Source organism: Muscardinus avellanarius (assembly GCF_963383645.1).
Source record: "Muscardinus avellanarius genome assembly, chromosome: 1".
Taxonomy (NCBI): Eukaryota; Metazoa; Chordata; class Mammalia; order Rodentia; family Gliridae; genus Muscardinus; species Muscardinus avellanarius.
Genome location: NC_137786.1, coordinates 53,780,259 through 53,797,757, shown reverse-complemented (window position 1 = coordinate 53,797,757; position 17,499 = coordinate 53,780,259). Strand labels below are relative to the sequence as shown.

Below are 17,499 nucleotides of genomic sequence, written 5' to 3'. Positions count from 1 at the left end.
CATATTGTTACGGTTTGAGGAAACTGTCCCCGGTGATCCCTGTTAGGGTCCCTGACACAATTTCCCTCAAACCACAAAAAGATAAAAAGATTTAAAAAAAAAAAAGGCGGGTTCTTATCTTGAGCTAAAGGTAAATACTCATTAGCCCGGACTCTTGCTGAAGATTTAAAAGTTTATTAAAAATATAGAAATACATAAGATAAAGTGCCCTGCCATTTTGGTAGGAGGTGGGGTGGTTCTAATGAATTCACCAAAGATACAACATGTGGAGCATTCTTATAGGCAACCAGACCAGATCTGGGCAGGTCCTTTGATATGTAGATGTGCTGCCCTATCTCTAGCCCAGGTATCCCTCTCTGTCTCCAACCCAACCACATCCGCCCCCTCTGAGGCAGGGAGGGGCAGTTTGGTCTCCATAACAGACCCCCACACCTTTTGTTACACTCCAAAATGTGTTAAGTTGCTTCTCCAGGATCTGGGATTTCCTCACCTCCTTGAGGAACCTTTCCTCTCTTTAAAGATGTAAAAAGGCCCTTTTTCTTGAGGAACTTTGTCTCTCTTTAGAAATGTGAAAAGGCCCTTTTTCCTGAAGCTCCTGACTTTCTTTACTACCAAAGATATTTTTTTTTAATTGGAAATCTTTCTCAATACTGGTACATTAATACATTTTGAAACCTCTTCCCCAATACTGGTACACATACTACATGGTGAGGGAAGGGAGATATGATAGAGGTCTTTATTACTGTGTGTTTTCAAAATTTAAAATTAAGCCATCCAATTCCTTTTTCCCTACTTTCAATAAGTCTTTCATAATGACAACTTACATTAAGATTTTCTTTATAAGTTTACCAATCATAATTTTGTTGGACATAAAGTTATAATGTTGTATATATAAGGGTGAATTTTTTATAATCTCTGTACCATAATTTTTTACTCTATCATGACTGGAATTTCCAATTTCCACAAATTTTTCATATCTACTATTTCTATTTCCTTATAGCTTATTTATAATTGCTGTTAAGCTTTGAATTTACAGTGGTCATTATAGCATACCATGTGCTATATTCGATTTTGTAACCTCTAATGTTTATTTTATTTGATTAAACTTTTATGCATCATCTTAATAAAATAAGTATTTGAAGAAGGAAGTTTCATTATTTCATTATGCATGTTCAAAATTCCTACTGAATGTTCTCTACTACTAAAAAAGAAAATTTAAAGCCAGATATGGTGGTGCACATTTGTAGGAGGATGAAACAAGAGGACAGCAGTTTGGAAGAAAACCTCAGAAAACAACAAGACTCTCAGCAACCTAGTGAGATCCTGTTTCAAAATAATAATAAAGTAGGGCTGGAAGGGGGCTAGCTCAGAGGCAGAATGACCCTGGGTTCAATCCCTAGTACCACAAAAAAATAAATAAATAAATATATATATATAATATATATATAATTTATATCATATATATTATATTATATATATATATTTATATATATATCAAATCTGAAACAAAGTTAGTATCTAAGTACTTTGAGTCTACTATTTCTCATTAGAGTTTTTTATTTCTGGCTGTCCAATGCATGGGTATTGAGATATACTTTGACTAATTATATTTCCAGTCCAAGAATATACAGGAATTTATATTTGTATTTTAATATTAGTTACATTTGTTTTTCCTTACAGAATCTTGTTTTATGTTTGATTTTGCATATCATTATGACTGAACTTTTATCTAAAACTCAAAACTTTTATCATCAGTCTTCCTTATTTACTTTAGCCTCTCTGGTATTTTTTAAACTAATATTTTAGTTTTATAAAAAATTATATAATTTGAAGCATAGTAATGCTTATATTTATTACTTCTAAAGAATTTTAAACTATTGTTAGAGGAGATAGGAGATAAAAGATAGCTGATGAAAGATAAAGTATGAGAGAAAAAGTTAAAGTAAAATAGTGGTGAAAAGAAGAATATTTGCATATATTAATTTACTCCTTTTTCACATTTCGGAGGAACTAATGAAATTGCCAAAGCTAACAAGCTTCCCTTTCCATCCCTTATAATAATGTTGTTATTTACTCATTTATTATTTATTTATTTATTTATTTTGCAGTATGGGGATTGAATTCAGGGCCTCTTGCACACTTGAGAAGTACTCTACTACTGAGCTACATCTCTAGTCTTGTACTCTACTTTCAATATTGGTCATATACTCAATTACTTGTTTGTTGGTTGGTTTATGGGTTGGTATTAGGGATTGAACCTAGGGCCATTCTACCTCCAAGTTACAACCTAGACCTTTTTTTAATTTTTAATTTTGAAATATGGCCTTGCTAAGTCAGCATATCCTCTTGTCTCAGCCTCCCAAGTACTTAATTACAGGCATGCACTACCACTCCCAACTATACCCATTTAAAATGTTTACCAAATATAGTAAAGAGACATTAAGTCCAAGACTAAGTGTCTGTAAGTGTAGAATTTTTTTTTTTTTCGTTTTTGATTTTGTACAGTCTGTGACCTCTTTAATTGTGTATGCCATTTTTGGTTAAATCAAGAAACCATGATATATATATATATATATATATATATATATATATATATATACATACATACATATACACACACATATTAATTTGAGTGTTACAAGATATAGAAACTTTATGACTCATTTATTATTTATTTATTTATATTTGTGGTACTAGAGATTGAACTCAGGGGTATTCTACCTCCCATCTACATCCCCAGTCCTATTTTATTCCTTACTTTGATATAGGGTCTCACTAAGTTGCAGAGGGCCTCACAAGTTGCTAAGGCTGGCCATGAACCCACGATCTTCCTGTCTCAGCCTCCCAAGTAACAAGATTATAAGCATGTGCCACCACATCCGGTGACTTATTTAAATCATAGAGTCAGCAACTTATTTAAATTATAGAATCAAAGAATTAAAATCAGATTTTCTGATTTTTATCTTTTAAACCTTGATTTTACTCACTTATGTATATCTGTATAAATCAGTTTTAGGGTTCTTGTTAGCTTTTCCAATAATAATTCAGTCTTTACTTGCTGAACAGAATTGTTCTGGTTATTTTTCTTATTACTTTTCTATTATTTTTTCCTTTTCCTTCTTTTTATAAATTAGAGAATACTGTTTTTTACTATAATTGAACTTCATCAACTGACTTAAAAAACCTATTTTTTCATTGTCATATTATATCCAGATATTTTCTGTTTCTTCCATTCACCTGATCATGTTTTGCAATTTACTATTCATTCTTCCTAATGTTTTTGTAATTTCACTCTCCTCCTGTAAAATTTGAGCTTTTTATTCTTCAAAACTTCTTACCAGAAACAAGTCTGACTCTACTGTCTCCTGTGTTTCTTAGCTTTGTTGATAGTTACTTGAAGCTTCTCTAACTAAACTACCTGTCTGACTCTATTTCCTTCCTGCCTGCCATAGCAATTATTAATAATGGCTTTTACAGATGTTCATTCTCTTTCCCCCACCCTTTGCCTGGTGTTTTTATTGGTGTGTGTGTGTGTGTGTGTGTGTGTGTGTGTGTGTGTGTGTGTTGGCATGTGTGTGTATATGTTTTTAATTTCTTTAGTTACCAATCTATTTGGGAAGTTCACATGATAACCTACTACTGGATACTGTGAATTCACTTTTATTTCTGGTTTCTGAACCAAAATGCTGTTTTCTGATACCCTTAATAAAATTGCCAACAACGAAGATATTTAATGCATATGTAGCTGGGTGTGGTATTACAGGCCTAGAATCCCAGTACTTGGGAAGCTGAGATAGGAGGACTGCAGGTTCAAGGCAAGGATGTGGTAACTTAGCAAGACTCTGTTTCAAAATAAAAATTAAAGATCTGGTTGTATAGCTCAGATGCAGAACACCTTTGGTTTCAATACCTAGTACCACCAAAAACCACCATTCCAAAGTACTCTAGTAGCCAATAAGAAGCAGCTCTAAAAATGTTTGAAATGTTTAGTTCCATGCAGAATATTTTAAAGGAGAACCACTCAAGCAGATATAAAATTTCTCAAAGTTAAAAAAAAAATTGCCACTACGACTCAAATCTAAAAAACTCAGAGACATGCATAATGACATCAATGAATGCTACATGGAAAGCTTTGAAGAATTTTAAACTGATAGTAAAAAAAAAAAAATAGACTTAAAAGTGGACAAGAAAATCAAAAAATAAGTGAACTAATAATAAGTGAAAGAATGAGGATATGTATGAAAAGGGACATAAGAAGGAAATATTCAAGGTAACGGTTGACTGAAACCATGTGGTTAATACAATGAGAAATAAAGCTAGAAAGGTAAGAAGGCAAGCTGCCTGAGGATTCAAATATATCAATAAACAGAAGAAACAGAAACTAAGGATAAAAGGCAGAAAGATAAAGGTGAAGGTCAGGGCAATCTGGAGAAGAACAACAACAAAAAAATCACACACAAAAAAATCAACAAACGAAAAGCTGGCTCCTCCAAAAGATTAACAAGATTGACACATCCCTAGCCAACTTAACCAAAAGAAAGAGAATCAATTCAAATTATTAAAACCAGAAATGAAAAAGGAGACATCACCAAAGACAGGAGGGAAATCCAGAGGATCATCAGAACCTATTTTGAAAATTTATATTCCAATAAACTGGAAAACATAGAATAAATCAACAGATTTCTAGACACATATGACCTACCTAAATTGAACCAAGAAGATATAGAAAACCTAAACTGACCAATTACAAGCAAAGAGATAGAAAGAGCAATAAAAAGCCTGCCAGCAAAGAAAAGCCGAGGTTCCAATCCAGCTGAATTCTACAAAACCTTTACAGAAGAACTAAACCCAATACTTCACAAGTTATTCCATGAACTCAAAAGACATGGAATTCTTTCAAGCTCCTATGAGGAGATTGAATATCAAACCAAATAAAAATACTTCAAGAAAAGAAAATTACAGACCAGTATCATTGTTGAATCGATGTAAAAAAATCTAAACAAAATATTAGCCATTTGCATTCAAAACCACATCAAGAAAATTGTGCACCATGAACAAGTTGATTTTATCTAAGGAAAGCAAGGCTGGCTCAACATATACAAATCAATATATGTTATTCACCACATAAATAGAACTAAGGACAAAAACGTGATCATCTCAATAGACCCTGTAAAAGTATTTAACAAAACCTAACACTCATTTATGTTAAAAACACTGCAGGATATCAGAATGGAAGAAATGTACCTCCACATCATTAAGGCAATATAAAATAAACCCAAAGCCACAATCATATTGAATGAGGAAAAACCATGGGGATTCCCTTTAAAATCAGAAACAAGACAAAGATGCACAATATCAGCACTCCTTTTCAATATAGTCTTCCTGGCTCTTGCCAGAACAATAAAACAAGAGGATATCAAAGGAATTCAGATAGAAAAAAAAGAATTAAAATTATCTTTTTTGTAGATGATACAATCCTATACTTAGAAGACCCAAAAAAGTCAACCAAAAGACTACTAGAGCTGATTAACAAATTCAGCCAAGTAATAGGATACAAAATTTACTGGGGAAAAAAACAAAACAAAACAAAACAAAACAACAGTAGCTTGAGCCAGGCATGGTTGCACATGTTTGTAATTCCAGCATTTGGGAGGCTGAGACAGGAGGATCTCAGTTCTCGGCCAACCTAGGCTAGTTAGTGAGGCCCCTTGCAACTCAGTGAGACCCTGTTTCAAAATAAAGAATAAAACATAGGGCTGAGAGTGTAACAGCTTAGAGGTAGAATGCCCCTGGGTTCTATATTCAGTACCAAAAGAAATAAACAAAAAACAAAAAAAAAAATCAGTAGCTTTTCTATATGCCAATCAAGAATCCACTGAGAAAAAAATGCAGAAAACAATTCCACTCACAATAACCTCAAAACCAACAAAATACCTGAAATAATGGAGGTAAAAGAACTCTACAATAAAAATTATAAAACATTAAAGATATAAATTGAGGAAGATCCTAGAAGATGTAAAGATCTTGCTTGCTCTTTGATAGAAGAAATATTACCAACCATTTACCAAAAATGATCTAGTATCAATGCAATCAGTATCAAAATAAAAATGTCATTCACAGACCTAGAAAAATCAGTCATAAATTTCATATGGAGAAACAAAAAGACCCAGAATATTCAAAGCAATTCTCAGCAATAAGAACTATGGCAGGGAGCATCACAGTACCTGACTTCAAATTATAATACAGAACTATAGGAATAAAAACAGCATGGAATTGGAACAAAAACAGACATAGATCAATGGAACAAAATAGAAGATACAGAAATAGAAATAAATCCACACACTTATAGCCAACTGATTTTCGACAAAGTTGCCAGACACATACATTGGAGAAAGGCAGCCTGTTCAAAAAATGGTGTTGGGAAAACTGATTATCTACTTGTTAAAAAAAAATTGAACTAAATCCTTACCTTTCATCTTGCACGGGAGTCAACTCAAGATGAAGCAAAGACATGGAAGCTAGACAAGAGACTGTAAAGCTACTAGAGGAGGGTATAGGTCCAACAGTCCAAATGTAGGTACAGGTAGAAACTTCCTCAACAAGAACACCAAAGCTCAGGAAATTAAAACGAGAATAAGTGGGATAGCATTAAACTAAAAAGTTTTCATCAAAAACTATCAAGAGTCTACATAGAAAGCCTACAAAATGGGAGATGATCTTTTCCAGCTATCCCTCTGATAGAGGACTAATATCTAGAATATACAAAGAACTTAAAAGGCTTTACACTAAAAAAGAAATAAATAAAAATGGGCAACTGAATTGAATAGACATTTCACTAAAGAAAAGATACAAGTGGCCAACAGGTACATGAAAAAATGTTCAACATCATTAGCAAAAGAGAGATAGATATAAATCAAAACTACACTGAGATTTCATCTAACCTCAATCAGAATGGCAATGATCAAGAAGTCAACAACAATAAATGTTACTGAGAATGTGAGGAAACTGGAACTCTTCTATACTGTTGGTGGGATTGCAAATTAGTTCATCCACTACAGATATCTGTGTGGAGATTCCTCAGAAAACTGGGACTAGATCCACCATATGATCCAGCTATACCACTTCTGGGTATCTTTCCAAAGGGGCCCAAATCACAGAACTACAGCAATATATTCTATCCATGTCCATAACAGCACAATTCACAATAGCCAAATTATGGAACCAACTTAAGTGTCCATCAACAGAGAAATGCATTACAAAATTACAGGATATACACTGAATGGAATTCTACTCAGCAATAAAGAAGAACAAAATTATGCCATTTGCAAGGAAATGGAAGGACGTGGAGAACATTATGGTAAGTGATATTAGCCAATCACAGAAGGTGAAGGGTCATATGCTTTCTCTAATATGGGGAAGCTAGAGAATAATTGGGATACTAGAAGGACTCCAGATAATGGAGGAGAAACCTCAGTGGAGCCAGGAAGGAGGTCTAAGGCAAGGGAAGGGGAAAGAATGAAGTTCATTAATAAAACTACTACCATCGACTAAGTGTATATATGTGAAAATACCAAAGTCAATATCAGTACTCTGTATAGGGAGGGGGAAGAGATGGAAAGGTGAGGAAGGGGCAACAAGTGCTGTGTGCATGTATGCCACTGTCAACATGATTTATCTTAAGATGTTAGACTATAATGCAACAATAAATGCATATTACAAAAAATAAAGATAAGAAAGATATTTCCAGAAAAAAAAATCCCCTACATAATTGGATAAATGAGTAGTAAGAAGAGAAAAAATGGAAGAAATTTTAATTGTGATAGTTACTTGCACAAAAGTAACAACAGAAGAGTGACGGGAATAGAGAACTCAGGAAATCCGAGCTGGGCATGGCGGCACATGTTTATAATCCTGGTACTTGGGAGGCTGAGACAGGAAGATCACAGGTTCACAGCCAGCCTTAGCAACTAAGGCCAGCTGCAACTTAGTGAGACCCTGTTTCAAAATGAAAATTAAGGTTGGGGTATGGCTAAGAGGTAGAATGGATTCAATCACCAGTACCACAAAAAATAAAAAGAAAAAAAAAAATAAAAGAAAGCAATCTCAAGGAATACCTGTGTTAAGAAAATGAAATAGAAAAAAAAGATAGCAAAGGTGACCAAAAATAATCAGTATATTATTTAAGATAAATTTCCTTGTCAAAACGATATAGTTTGGAGAAACTTATTTTCCTGACACAATTCAAAACATCAACAGCCGCTATTCATAACCATCAACACCAGATTTCAGTATAAAAAATACACTGAAGTTTATATTTAAATTAACCAAATTTTTCTTATGTAAAATAAAATTCAAGAGTTATAATTACCTTCCAAACAAAGCTGAACGAAATTTCTGCAAGCTTTAGGTGCTTCTTTTGACCACAACTCTATGTCAATATCTCCAGCTGTTGTTTTCAATAAAACCTGTAGAAAAGATATTATATCGTTATCATTTTGATTGATAATTAGTTGAATCACTGTTCAACTTGTGTTCATCAAGGAATTTTCAGTTTTATAAAAAATAATAGAAACTGCTTGGCTTGATTTTTTTACTCAAAAAATGTTAAATATGTAGTATAGATCATGATACATTCAAATCTTTCAAGATATCATTTTCTGTAAAAATTGAGAATTTAAGAAAAAAATAGTATATAGTTAGTTAATCACAGAAAAAAACTCATGCATTTAAAAGCCCACAATGAAAACTTGCTATAATTAAGATTTTTTGTTGCATTACTTTTAATAAAATTGGTGTAGTAAATTAAGAAATTTAAAACAACAAACCCATTAAGTTATGACACTAAAAGGTAATTTTATAATTACTTACAATTATAGTTTTGCTCTACGTTTTCATTTGCTATTCCTAGTTTAAAATAAATATTCTTAATCTAATTCTGATGGAATGTCACTAAAATGGCATATTCCGAAAGTTGCCATTTACAGTAAATAGACTCCCTTTTTTTCTTTTTTTTTTTTTTTTTTGGGTGGTGGTGATACTGGGGTTCCTGGAAACCCTTCTACCTCTGGGCTACACTCCCAAGCCTATTTTATATTTTTTATTTGGAAACAGGGTCTCTTAAGCAAGCGCAGCTGGCTTCGAACCTGTGCAATCCTCCTGTCTCCGCCTCCCAAGCGCAGGGATTACAAGCATGCGCCACCACGCCCGGCAAATAGACTCCTTTTCACCAGCTTATGACAGTGGTTATTCCTTGTTGGAGCCAAAGGTTTTGCAACAAGAACCCCCACTGAGAACATAGGAAGAAACAGCTTATTAATAACCACAAATAACAACAACAAAAAAGTTCTACTTTAAACTCGAACACTCTGGCACAGTTGTGGAATCCAATTTCTCCAATGTTATTTTTAGTCCCCCTCCCAGAATACCAAACTTGATCAGTGTCAGTAATTTGTAGCCACTACAATCATCTAGAATGTACTTAGTAAGAGGATACAGTGTTGACTACTTAAAAATGACTGATTATCTTGAGAGTTGGCATCATAGATAGAACTCACACTTAATTTTCTAAAACTTCTGTACCTAGTTTCTATAAATACACTTTTTTGGAAATGGAGGAAGCTTAAAAACCAGTCAATTAAGCCCCTGCCTTGCACTTGTTGATAGCAAAGCAAGACTAGCATTTCAATCTTCTCCCTTCCTGTCCACTGCATTTTTCCTACAGCTGCCTTTCAATTTCTGTTTCAGAAGCCCAGATGATACTGCCATAATTTTATAACAGTAATGAATTCATTAAATCTTGTTGGGCTTTTTTATGCTACACAGTTCTCTTAAACTACTCTTTAGTTATGATGAGAGTGAGAGAAGTAAAAATATACACATTGTGATAAATATTAAAATGGTTTCTTTCACCCTTAAAGAAACATACAAGAATTTTCTTAAAAATACAAACTAGCAAGATTTTTTTCCCATCCATTACAGTTCCTCTACAAAAAAAAGGAACTTTTGTTGTAGATCTCCTATGTGACAGTTTTTATACCAGACATTTTACATATCTTATACCATCAAATTCTCACCTATAAGATGGGTATCATGAATCTAATTTACTTATGATAAAACAAAGACTCATATAAAGTATCTTTATTCAAAGTATGGAAGTGAATGAAATACTTCAAAGGCTGTCTGGCTGTAAAGAATATATTTTTAGCCAGGCGTGGTGTGCACACTTGTAATCCCAGCATTTGGGAGGCTGTGACAGGAGAATCACGGTTTGCAGACCGCCTCAGCTACTTAGTGAGGCCCTTTGCAACTCAGTGAGACCCTGTTTCAAAAATAAAGAATAAAAAACAGAGCTTGGGGTGTAGCTTGGAGGCAGAATGCCCTTGGATTCCATCCCTGGTACCACAAAAAGAAATTTTAAAAAGAGAATATACTTTTCCTCTATCATACTGTTCTAAAAATTTCTCTATATTCTCCATATGATACTGGAAAAAAATAGCCTTCCAAGCTCTAGACTCATGCCATACGTCGCAAAAGAAATCCCTGGGGTTGCCCTGGTCACAAGTGAATGGAACAGAAACCAATGCCTATGTCAAAAGCACTCATATATTGGCTGAACATGAGCAAGGCCTTCTAATATGGCTTGGCATGAAACAATGCCCAAAAGAAACTGGATAATTCTATCTCAGAGAGTGTCTGGAACAACACTATGCAATATCTTCTGGTTTCCCATGAGGCCTGATATACAATCTTACAGTTAAAAAGACCTGTTATTAAGGAGAAAGTAAAAATGTCTTCTTTACTTTGTAATCTAAAGTAATGATCTCCAAATTTTCTTAAGTATGCAAACTTGTTAGAAAAAATAAAAAGCCAGGTGTAGTGGCACATGCCTTTAATCCAAATACTTATGAGGCTAAAGCAGGAGGATCACAAGTTCAGTAACATCCTATACAACTTGACAAGAAGTAAATAGCCAGGCATGAAGGTGCATATCTTTAATCCTAGTATTTGGGAGGATGTGATAGAAAGATTGTGGGTCTGAGGCCAGTCTCGGCAGCTTGGTGCGACCATCCGACACTTAGCAAGACCCTGTTTCAAAATAACATATGAAGATGGCTGAGTGTAGCTCGGAGGTAGAATGTCCCTGGGTTCAGTCCCTAATAACAAAAAAATAAAAAGAGAAAAAATAAAAAGACAACAAATAAAGAGAGTCAAGGATGCAACTCAGTGGTAGAGTACTCTTCAGTTCAATGCCCAGTAAAGCAAATAAATAAAGGTTACGGCAGAGGGGGAATAAAGGCGTGGAAGTCACACCTAAAATATGTATATTAAAATACATTTAGTATTGTATATGGATCCAGTATGTATATTATAAAATACAAAATAAGAATTCTGTATCATACATACAGTATTTTTAAATAATTATTATTTTATTTACTATGGTATACTGACTCTATAATATTTTACTGAGATAAAATCCACATATCAAACATTTTACCCTTTTTTGTGGCACAGGGGATTGAATTCGGGGGCATTCTAACTCCAAGCTACACCCCAAGCTCTATTTTTTATTATTTTATTTGAAACAGGAACTCACTAAGTTGCAGAGGGCTTTACAAGTACCTGAGGTTGGCCATGAACCTGCAATCCTCCTATCTCAGCCTCCCAAGTACTGGGATTAAAAGTGTAGGCCACCTTGCCCGGCTATTTTACTTACTTATTTATTTAATTTATGTATTTATGTATTTTGTGGTACTGGGAATTAACACCTCTGAGCTACATCCCCAGCCCTATTTTTTATTCTTTATTTTGTTTCCTTTTTAAAAAATTTTTCTTATTGGTGCACTGTAGTCATACATCTTAATGGAGCACAAGATGGCAGAGGCATACATGCATACAAGGTAGTGTGGAGGGCCTCACTAAGTACCTGAGGCTAGCCTCAAACCCGGATCCTCCTGTCTCAGCCTCCCAAATGCTGGGATTACTAATGTGCGCCACCATGCCCGGCTCTATTTTAGCTTTTTAAAGTAAACAATTCAGCAACTTTTAGTATATGCACTGAGTTGCACAATCACTGCCACTAATTCTAAAACATATCACTCTAAAAAAAAAAACCTATACCCACTATTAGTCACTCTCTTTTTCCCCCTACCTTCTACCTCCTGGTAACCACTAATCTACTTTCTAGGTGTATGGATTTGCCAAACTGACATTGCATATAAATGAATCATGCATGTGTGGTAGCACAAGCCTGTAATCCCAATACTTGAGAGGCTGAGACAAGGAGACTGCAGGTTCAAGGACAGCTCCAACAAGTAGTGAGTCATCAACCTAGCAAAACTTTGTTTCAAATTAAAATAAAATAGCCGGGCGTGGTGGCGCACGCTTGTAATCCCCGCGCTTGGGAGGCAGAGACAGGAGGATCGCGCAGGTTCGAAGCCAGCCGCGCGCGCTGGCTTAGGAGACCCTGTTTCCAAATAAAAAAATGTAATAATAGGTCTGGGAGTGGAGCCCGGAGGTAGAAGGGCTTCCAGGAACCCCAGTACCACCAAAAAAAAAAAAAAAATTAAAATAAAATAAAACTGGGAGTGTAGTTTGGAGATAAAATGCCTCTGAGTTCAATCCTCAGTATCCACCCCCCCAAAAAAAATATAAAACTGAATCATGCATTGATTCATGCAAAGACACATGCACATGTGTCCTTGTGTCTGGCTTCTGTCACTTAGTATAATGTTGGCTTCAACATTCCTCTATGTTCCTGTACTATACACTTTAGAAAAAAAGTGACTGGACGAGTAATTTAAGTTATATGATTTCTTTGTATACATAAAATATGGCATTTAAGCAAATAAAAGATAGCATAAATACAAACAGATGTAGAATTTGTCCCCACACCCCGTTAATGGTTTTGTGCATCCTCTGAAGTATGTATGCACTGGCTTAGTATTCACTGCTCTAAAGAACATACTAATGCTCTTTAGTTCTTTAGGAATATCATCCCTCCCTCCACAGACTCTGTAATCCAGCTGTCCAACTTCAAATAGTGACACTTCCACTTACCCTTATGTTCTTACTGTGGCATGACACCTATCATATTTGTGACTGTATTTTCTAGTTTAAAAACAGAGAATATCTTCATGTTTGTTGTAGGACAAAATGAGCTACTAATACAGACTATTTACAATAATACATCAGAAATAATACTCAAAAACTGACAGCCATTATTATTCTAATCATTATTATTATACAGTTTTTGGTTTGTGTTTTTGTTTTGTTTTATCCACAGGCAATTTATACGTAGCAACAAGAACGCATATTTGGTAGAACCATCATGCTCACTCAGCTTTTTACTCTTTTCACTTGATAAGCAACTGAATTAATAAAGAAGGTGGTCCCTTCCTCTTTTAGCCACTACTTTGTCAATCCTCAGTGGGTCTTTTTACTTAAGGCTCCCAAATAAGACAATACCTTAACAACATAGAGTAAATGACTATAATATATAGCAATTTCATCTTCAATGGATCAATTATCTTCTGTTCAAGAAAATTCCTATCAAGTGCTATATTTCTATGTTTCATCTTTAGTCATTAAGGTTAGAGCATAACACAGCAAAAGCATAGCATACTGACAGAGATCATCCAGTGTTCAACCACAGGTATCATGGGTGCTGAACATGTGCTACAGATGCTGCTGTGATGAGATTATAAGTCTCTCGCATGAACAACTCAGAGACAAAATTATTATTAGAGATATGGGGTAGCTGGGGAGAAGGCAAAAAAAGACTTCTGCCTTTCCTTTAGCCAGTGTCCTTTTTTATTAAGGGTTTAAATAAAGCATTTCTAAAAAGTAATTAAACAGCAAGGAGGTCATGGGTTAAGCTTATGGAGAGGCAGTCATGGGTTAACTTTAGAGAGAGGACTCTAGGGAGAAGCAGCAAGACCTTCATGGAAAAGTCTTAAGGAAAGAAAGGTAACATTTCTGGGAAATGGGTAAGATGGGGAAGTCACATCAACGTCCATGCTTGCTTATCAGTTCCTTGGAAACTTGTCTGCATGCACACAATTCCAACTTAACTGTGCACTATATATCTGGTTATGCCTGTCCAGGATGAACACCTTTGCATGTGGTCTGAGAATGCTCCCAATAATTATGTATTAATTATTTTCCAAGTTGATACTATGATCTTTGAAGGGAATAATTTTGTCTCACTTATCTAGATATTTCTGCATTCTTTTGATGCCTAATGTACCATTGGACAGTAATTTGTCTTTATAACTGCTTTAAATTATTTTCAAGTCCAAACTGTTGCCATACTGTTAACAGAATAGATGTTTAAAATTTCAATGTCCTCAATCATCCAAATGCTGGAAAAGTGTCAAATGGTTTGAAGAGAAAAACTTGGGTGGGCCATACCTTATGTTTTCCTTCAACCCATTTCTATTCAAAAGATAGACAGTATTCATCACAATATGTAACTATACATTTATCTGAATTTGTAATTGTACTTCTATTTGAATAATTATACATTTATTTGAATAATAGGATCAATGAATAATATGATGACTCAACTAACTCCAAAATTATTGGGAGCCCTCTTAGCCCATGTGATGTGGTCACCAATTTGGTCTGGCTTAGCCATGTACATAGTACATGCTAAGTGGAAATTGTCTACAAGCAGATAAACTTCCTTGGACTAGATGGGACTGAAAGGTGGACCTTGAGGACATCTTATTCTCCCTGAAAATATTTACTTTGCCCTCCCTACGCTTAAGTTTGTGGCTGCTACTCCCTAAACCTAGCTCATGCCTGCCTTTTCCTAAAACTTAGTATGTAACCTTAAACTTAACTCCTGACCTCCTTGCACTTTGCTTTGTTTAAGCAGTTTATAAAAAAAAAAAGAAAAAAGAAAAAAGAATGCTGGCTACAGGAGGTCAGAATTACCTGGCTCTCCTCAGCCAACTCCAATATTTAAAAAAATTTTGGACCCAGAGTCATTCATGTAAGGGACAGACTTCAGTAAGCTGCAACCATGGTACCAAGACCACCACACAAAATAATAGGGATGCTAGATTTTATTTCCAGTGAGACTCTAAAATCCAATATAGATCCTAACATTTGATTAGTGCTCAATAAAAATTTATTGAATGAGTGGTCTCCTATTAGAAATGTATCCTCATTAAAGCTTTTTATCTACATGACAATGTCAAATCATCCTCTGTAAATGTAGGTCTTAGTCAACAGCAATATAACTACAAACTCACTGATGCTTAATATTTCTTAGAGGCTATGAGAAATACAGTATTAATTCATCCATCCATCCATTCATTCATTCATTCTTTCAATATATATGTGAACTCCTCTACTATGTGTCAGGCACTGTTCTAGATGCTTCTCTCTGACCCTATTGTATTTGCATTCTATAGCGGGAAGGGAAGTAGATAAACACATAAATAATAGATATGAAGACAAAAAACTAAGGAGGTTAATGCTGGGATATAGGACATGATTGAGGTTTGCTCTTTCATAAAAAAAAGATAAATCTTCCTTGGTAAGGTTGATATTGGAGGAGGAATAAATGGCTTTCTAGAGAGAGGAACAATATGTGTGAAGGCCTTGCCTGGCAAGAGGGACAATCTATTCAATCTCTACAAGTGTTTATCATCTGGGGTTCACACTGTCTTCAAAAAACATTTGGAAACAAGATATGGTGTTTTGCATTTTCACATCAATGTAGGGTGGGGTAGGAGTGGAGAATAGGGTGGGGTGGGAGTTTACACACGTATGAAAGCATCAGGACTCCCTTGGAAACTGTACTAAGATAATGCTAATAGAGAATACTCAGGAAAAGTTAAAAAAAAAAAAAAGAATTCAAAGCATTGTTCTACCCAAAACACCCACCAAAATTTTTGCTAGAAATTACAGCATTTTTGTTTTTATTTTCAAATTGCCCTCATTACATTACCAAATATCAGTGAATAAAAGGTTGTACAAATGACTTATGATAAAAAAAAAAAAAATACAGCCGGGCGTGGTGGCGCACGCTTGTAATCCCCGCGCTTGGGAGGCTGAGACAGGAGGATCGCGCAGGTTCGAAGCCAGCTGCGCGCGCTGCCTTAGGAGACCCTGTTTCCAAATAAAAATGTAAAAATAGGTCTGGGAGTGTAGCCCGGAGGTAGAAGGGCTTCCAGGAACCCCAGTACCAACAACAACAACAAAATATACATGCAACAGAATTTTATTTCATATACACGTAGTTCATCTAAATTCAACTCTATGCTTTTTCTTTTTTTTTTTTTTTTTTGCAGTGTTAGGGACTGAACCTAGGTCCTTGCACATGCTAAATAAATGCTCTACCACTGAGCTACACTCCCTGTTCCTCAGCTATGTACTTCCAATACCACTATTTTCTCCATCATTCTAGTTCATCACATTTTATATGTGATACACACTAGGTCTCAATTCGAGAATTCAAGTGACACATTCCACGACTGACTCCTCTGGAACTGAACAGCCTCTGTCTCAGGCTGTTCGTGAACACGTTGGATGGGAAATGGCAAACCTTAGCTATAAAATCTACCAGAAAATCGTCTCCCATCCTAATGTGGTGACGTTCCCTACTTTTTCTTACTGACAATCACCTTAAGACCCGCTTAAAAGATGTCTCCTCCACGATGCTTTTCCCTAACATTCCCAGTGGCTTACTTCTCAGTTACTGCCATACCAACATAATCTCCTTTCTAAAAAGTACTTCTATTGCACATACCATTAAGTTTTTCTTTACCTTTCTACCTCTCAAACTAAACTATAAACTACAAGCCCTTCGGTGTTAACCAGATCCTACCCATACGTCTCTCTGTATTCCCAACGCCGTAGTATAGCAGTCGCTTCCTAGCAGGCGTTCAATAAATGCCTGTAGAAAGAATGGAGAATGGGTGATCTCCAAATGATGTGATGCCTTTATCAAACTCAAAATCGCACTTTCAAAAACTGAGACGCTAGAAGACGCCTGCCCACATGAGTTGGGTTAAGCCTGGAAATGTGGCCAGTAGGCTGGTGGCTACAGAAATCTGTATTTGATTTTCAAGTAGGTACTGACGAGTGGCAACTTCAGCTTTTGGATGCACCGCTGTCTGTATGCGGGGAAAAGGACAACACCTCTGTGGCCTCTTCCCATCTTAAGATTCTGAGCCCCCCTAACTGAGGAAATCCCACTTGAAGCGTCCAGGTACTCAGGCGAGGCGCTCACCTTCCCGTTGGTGGGAGGCTCCTGGATGTAGATGTTGCTCATCCTGATGACAGCTCCGGACTCCGCTCCTTGTTGGAGATGCGAGCGGACGACCAACTGCTGTAACTATCCGCCTAGCAGTCCACGATGACTTAAGAAGTCGAGGAAAGCTTCACTGCGTCAAAGATCACGCAAAACTGCGACACCAAACCAAACACCACCTAGCCCCAACACTAGCCCCTCACGGACGCCGCCATATTGCTCCTGGACCGAAACAC

At 35.7% G+C, this 17,499-nt stretch overlaps 1 protein-coding gene across 2 annotated transcripts in view; it reads right to left on the bottom strand.

The window, feature by feature from the left end:
• Positions 1-17,284, bottom strand: part of CWC27 (CWC27 spliceosome associated cyclophilin) — a gene marked incomplete at both ends in the record, with an annotated part of 231,662 nt that extends 214,378 nt beyond the window's left edge. For both annotated transcript variants that reach the window (XM_080705514.1, XM_080705515.1), the window contains 2 exons: positions 8,369-8,465; positions 17,243-17,284. In XM_080705514.1, the coding sequence (XP_080561640.1) occupies positions 8,369-8,465; positions 17,243-17,284 (139 nt within the window). The remainder of the gene's footprint in view (positions 1-8,368; positions 8,466-17,242) is intronic.
• Between the last annotated feature and the right edge of the window lie 215 nt (positions 17,285-17,499).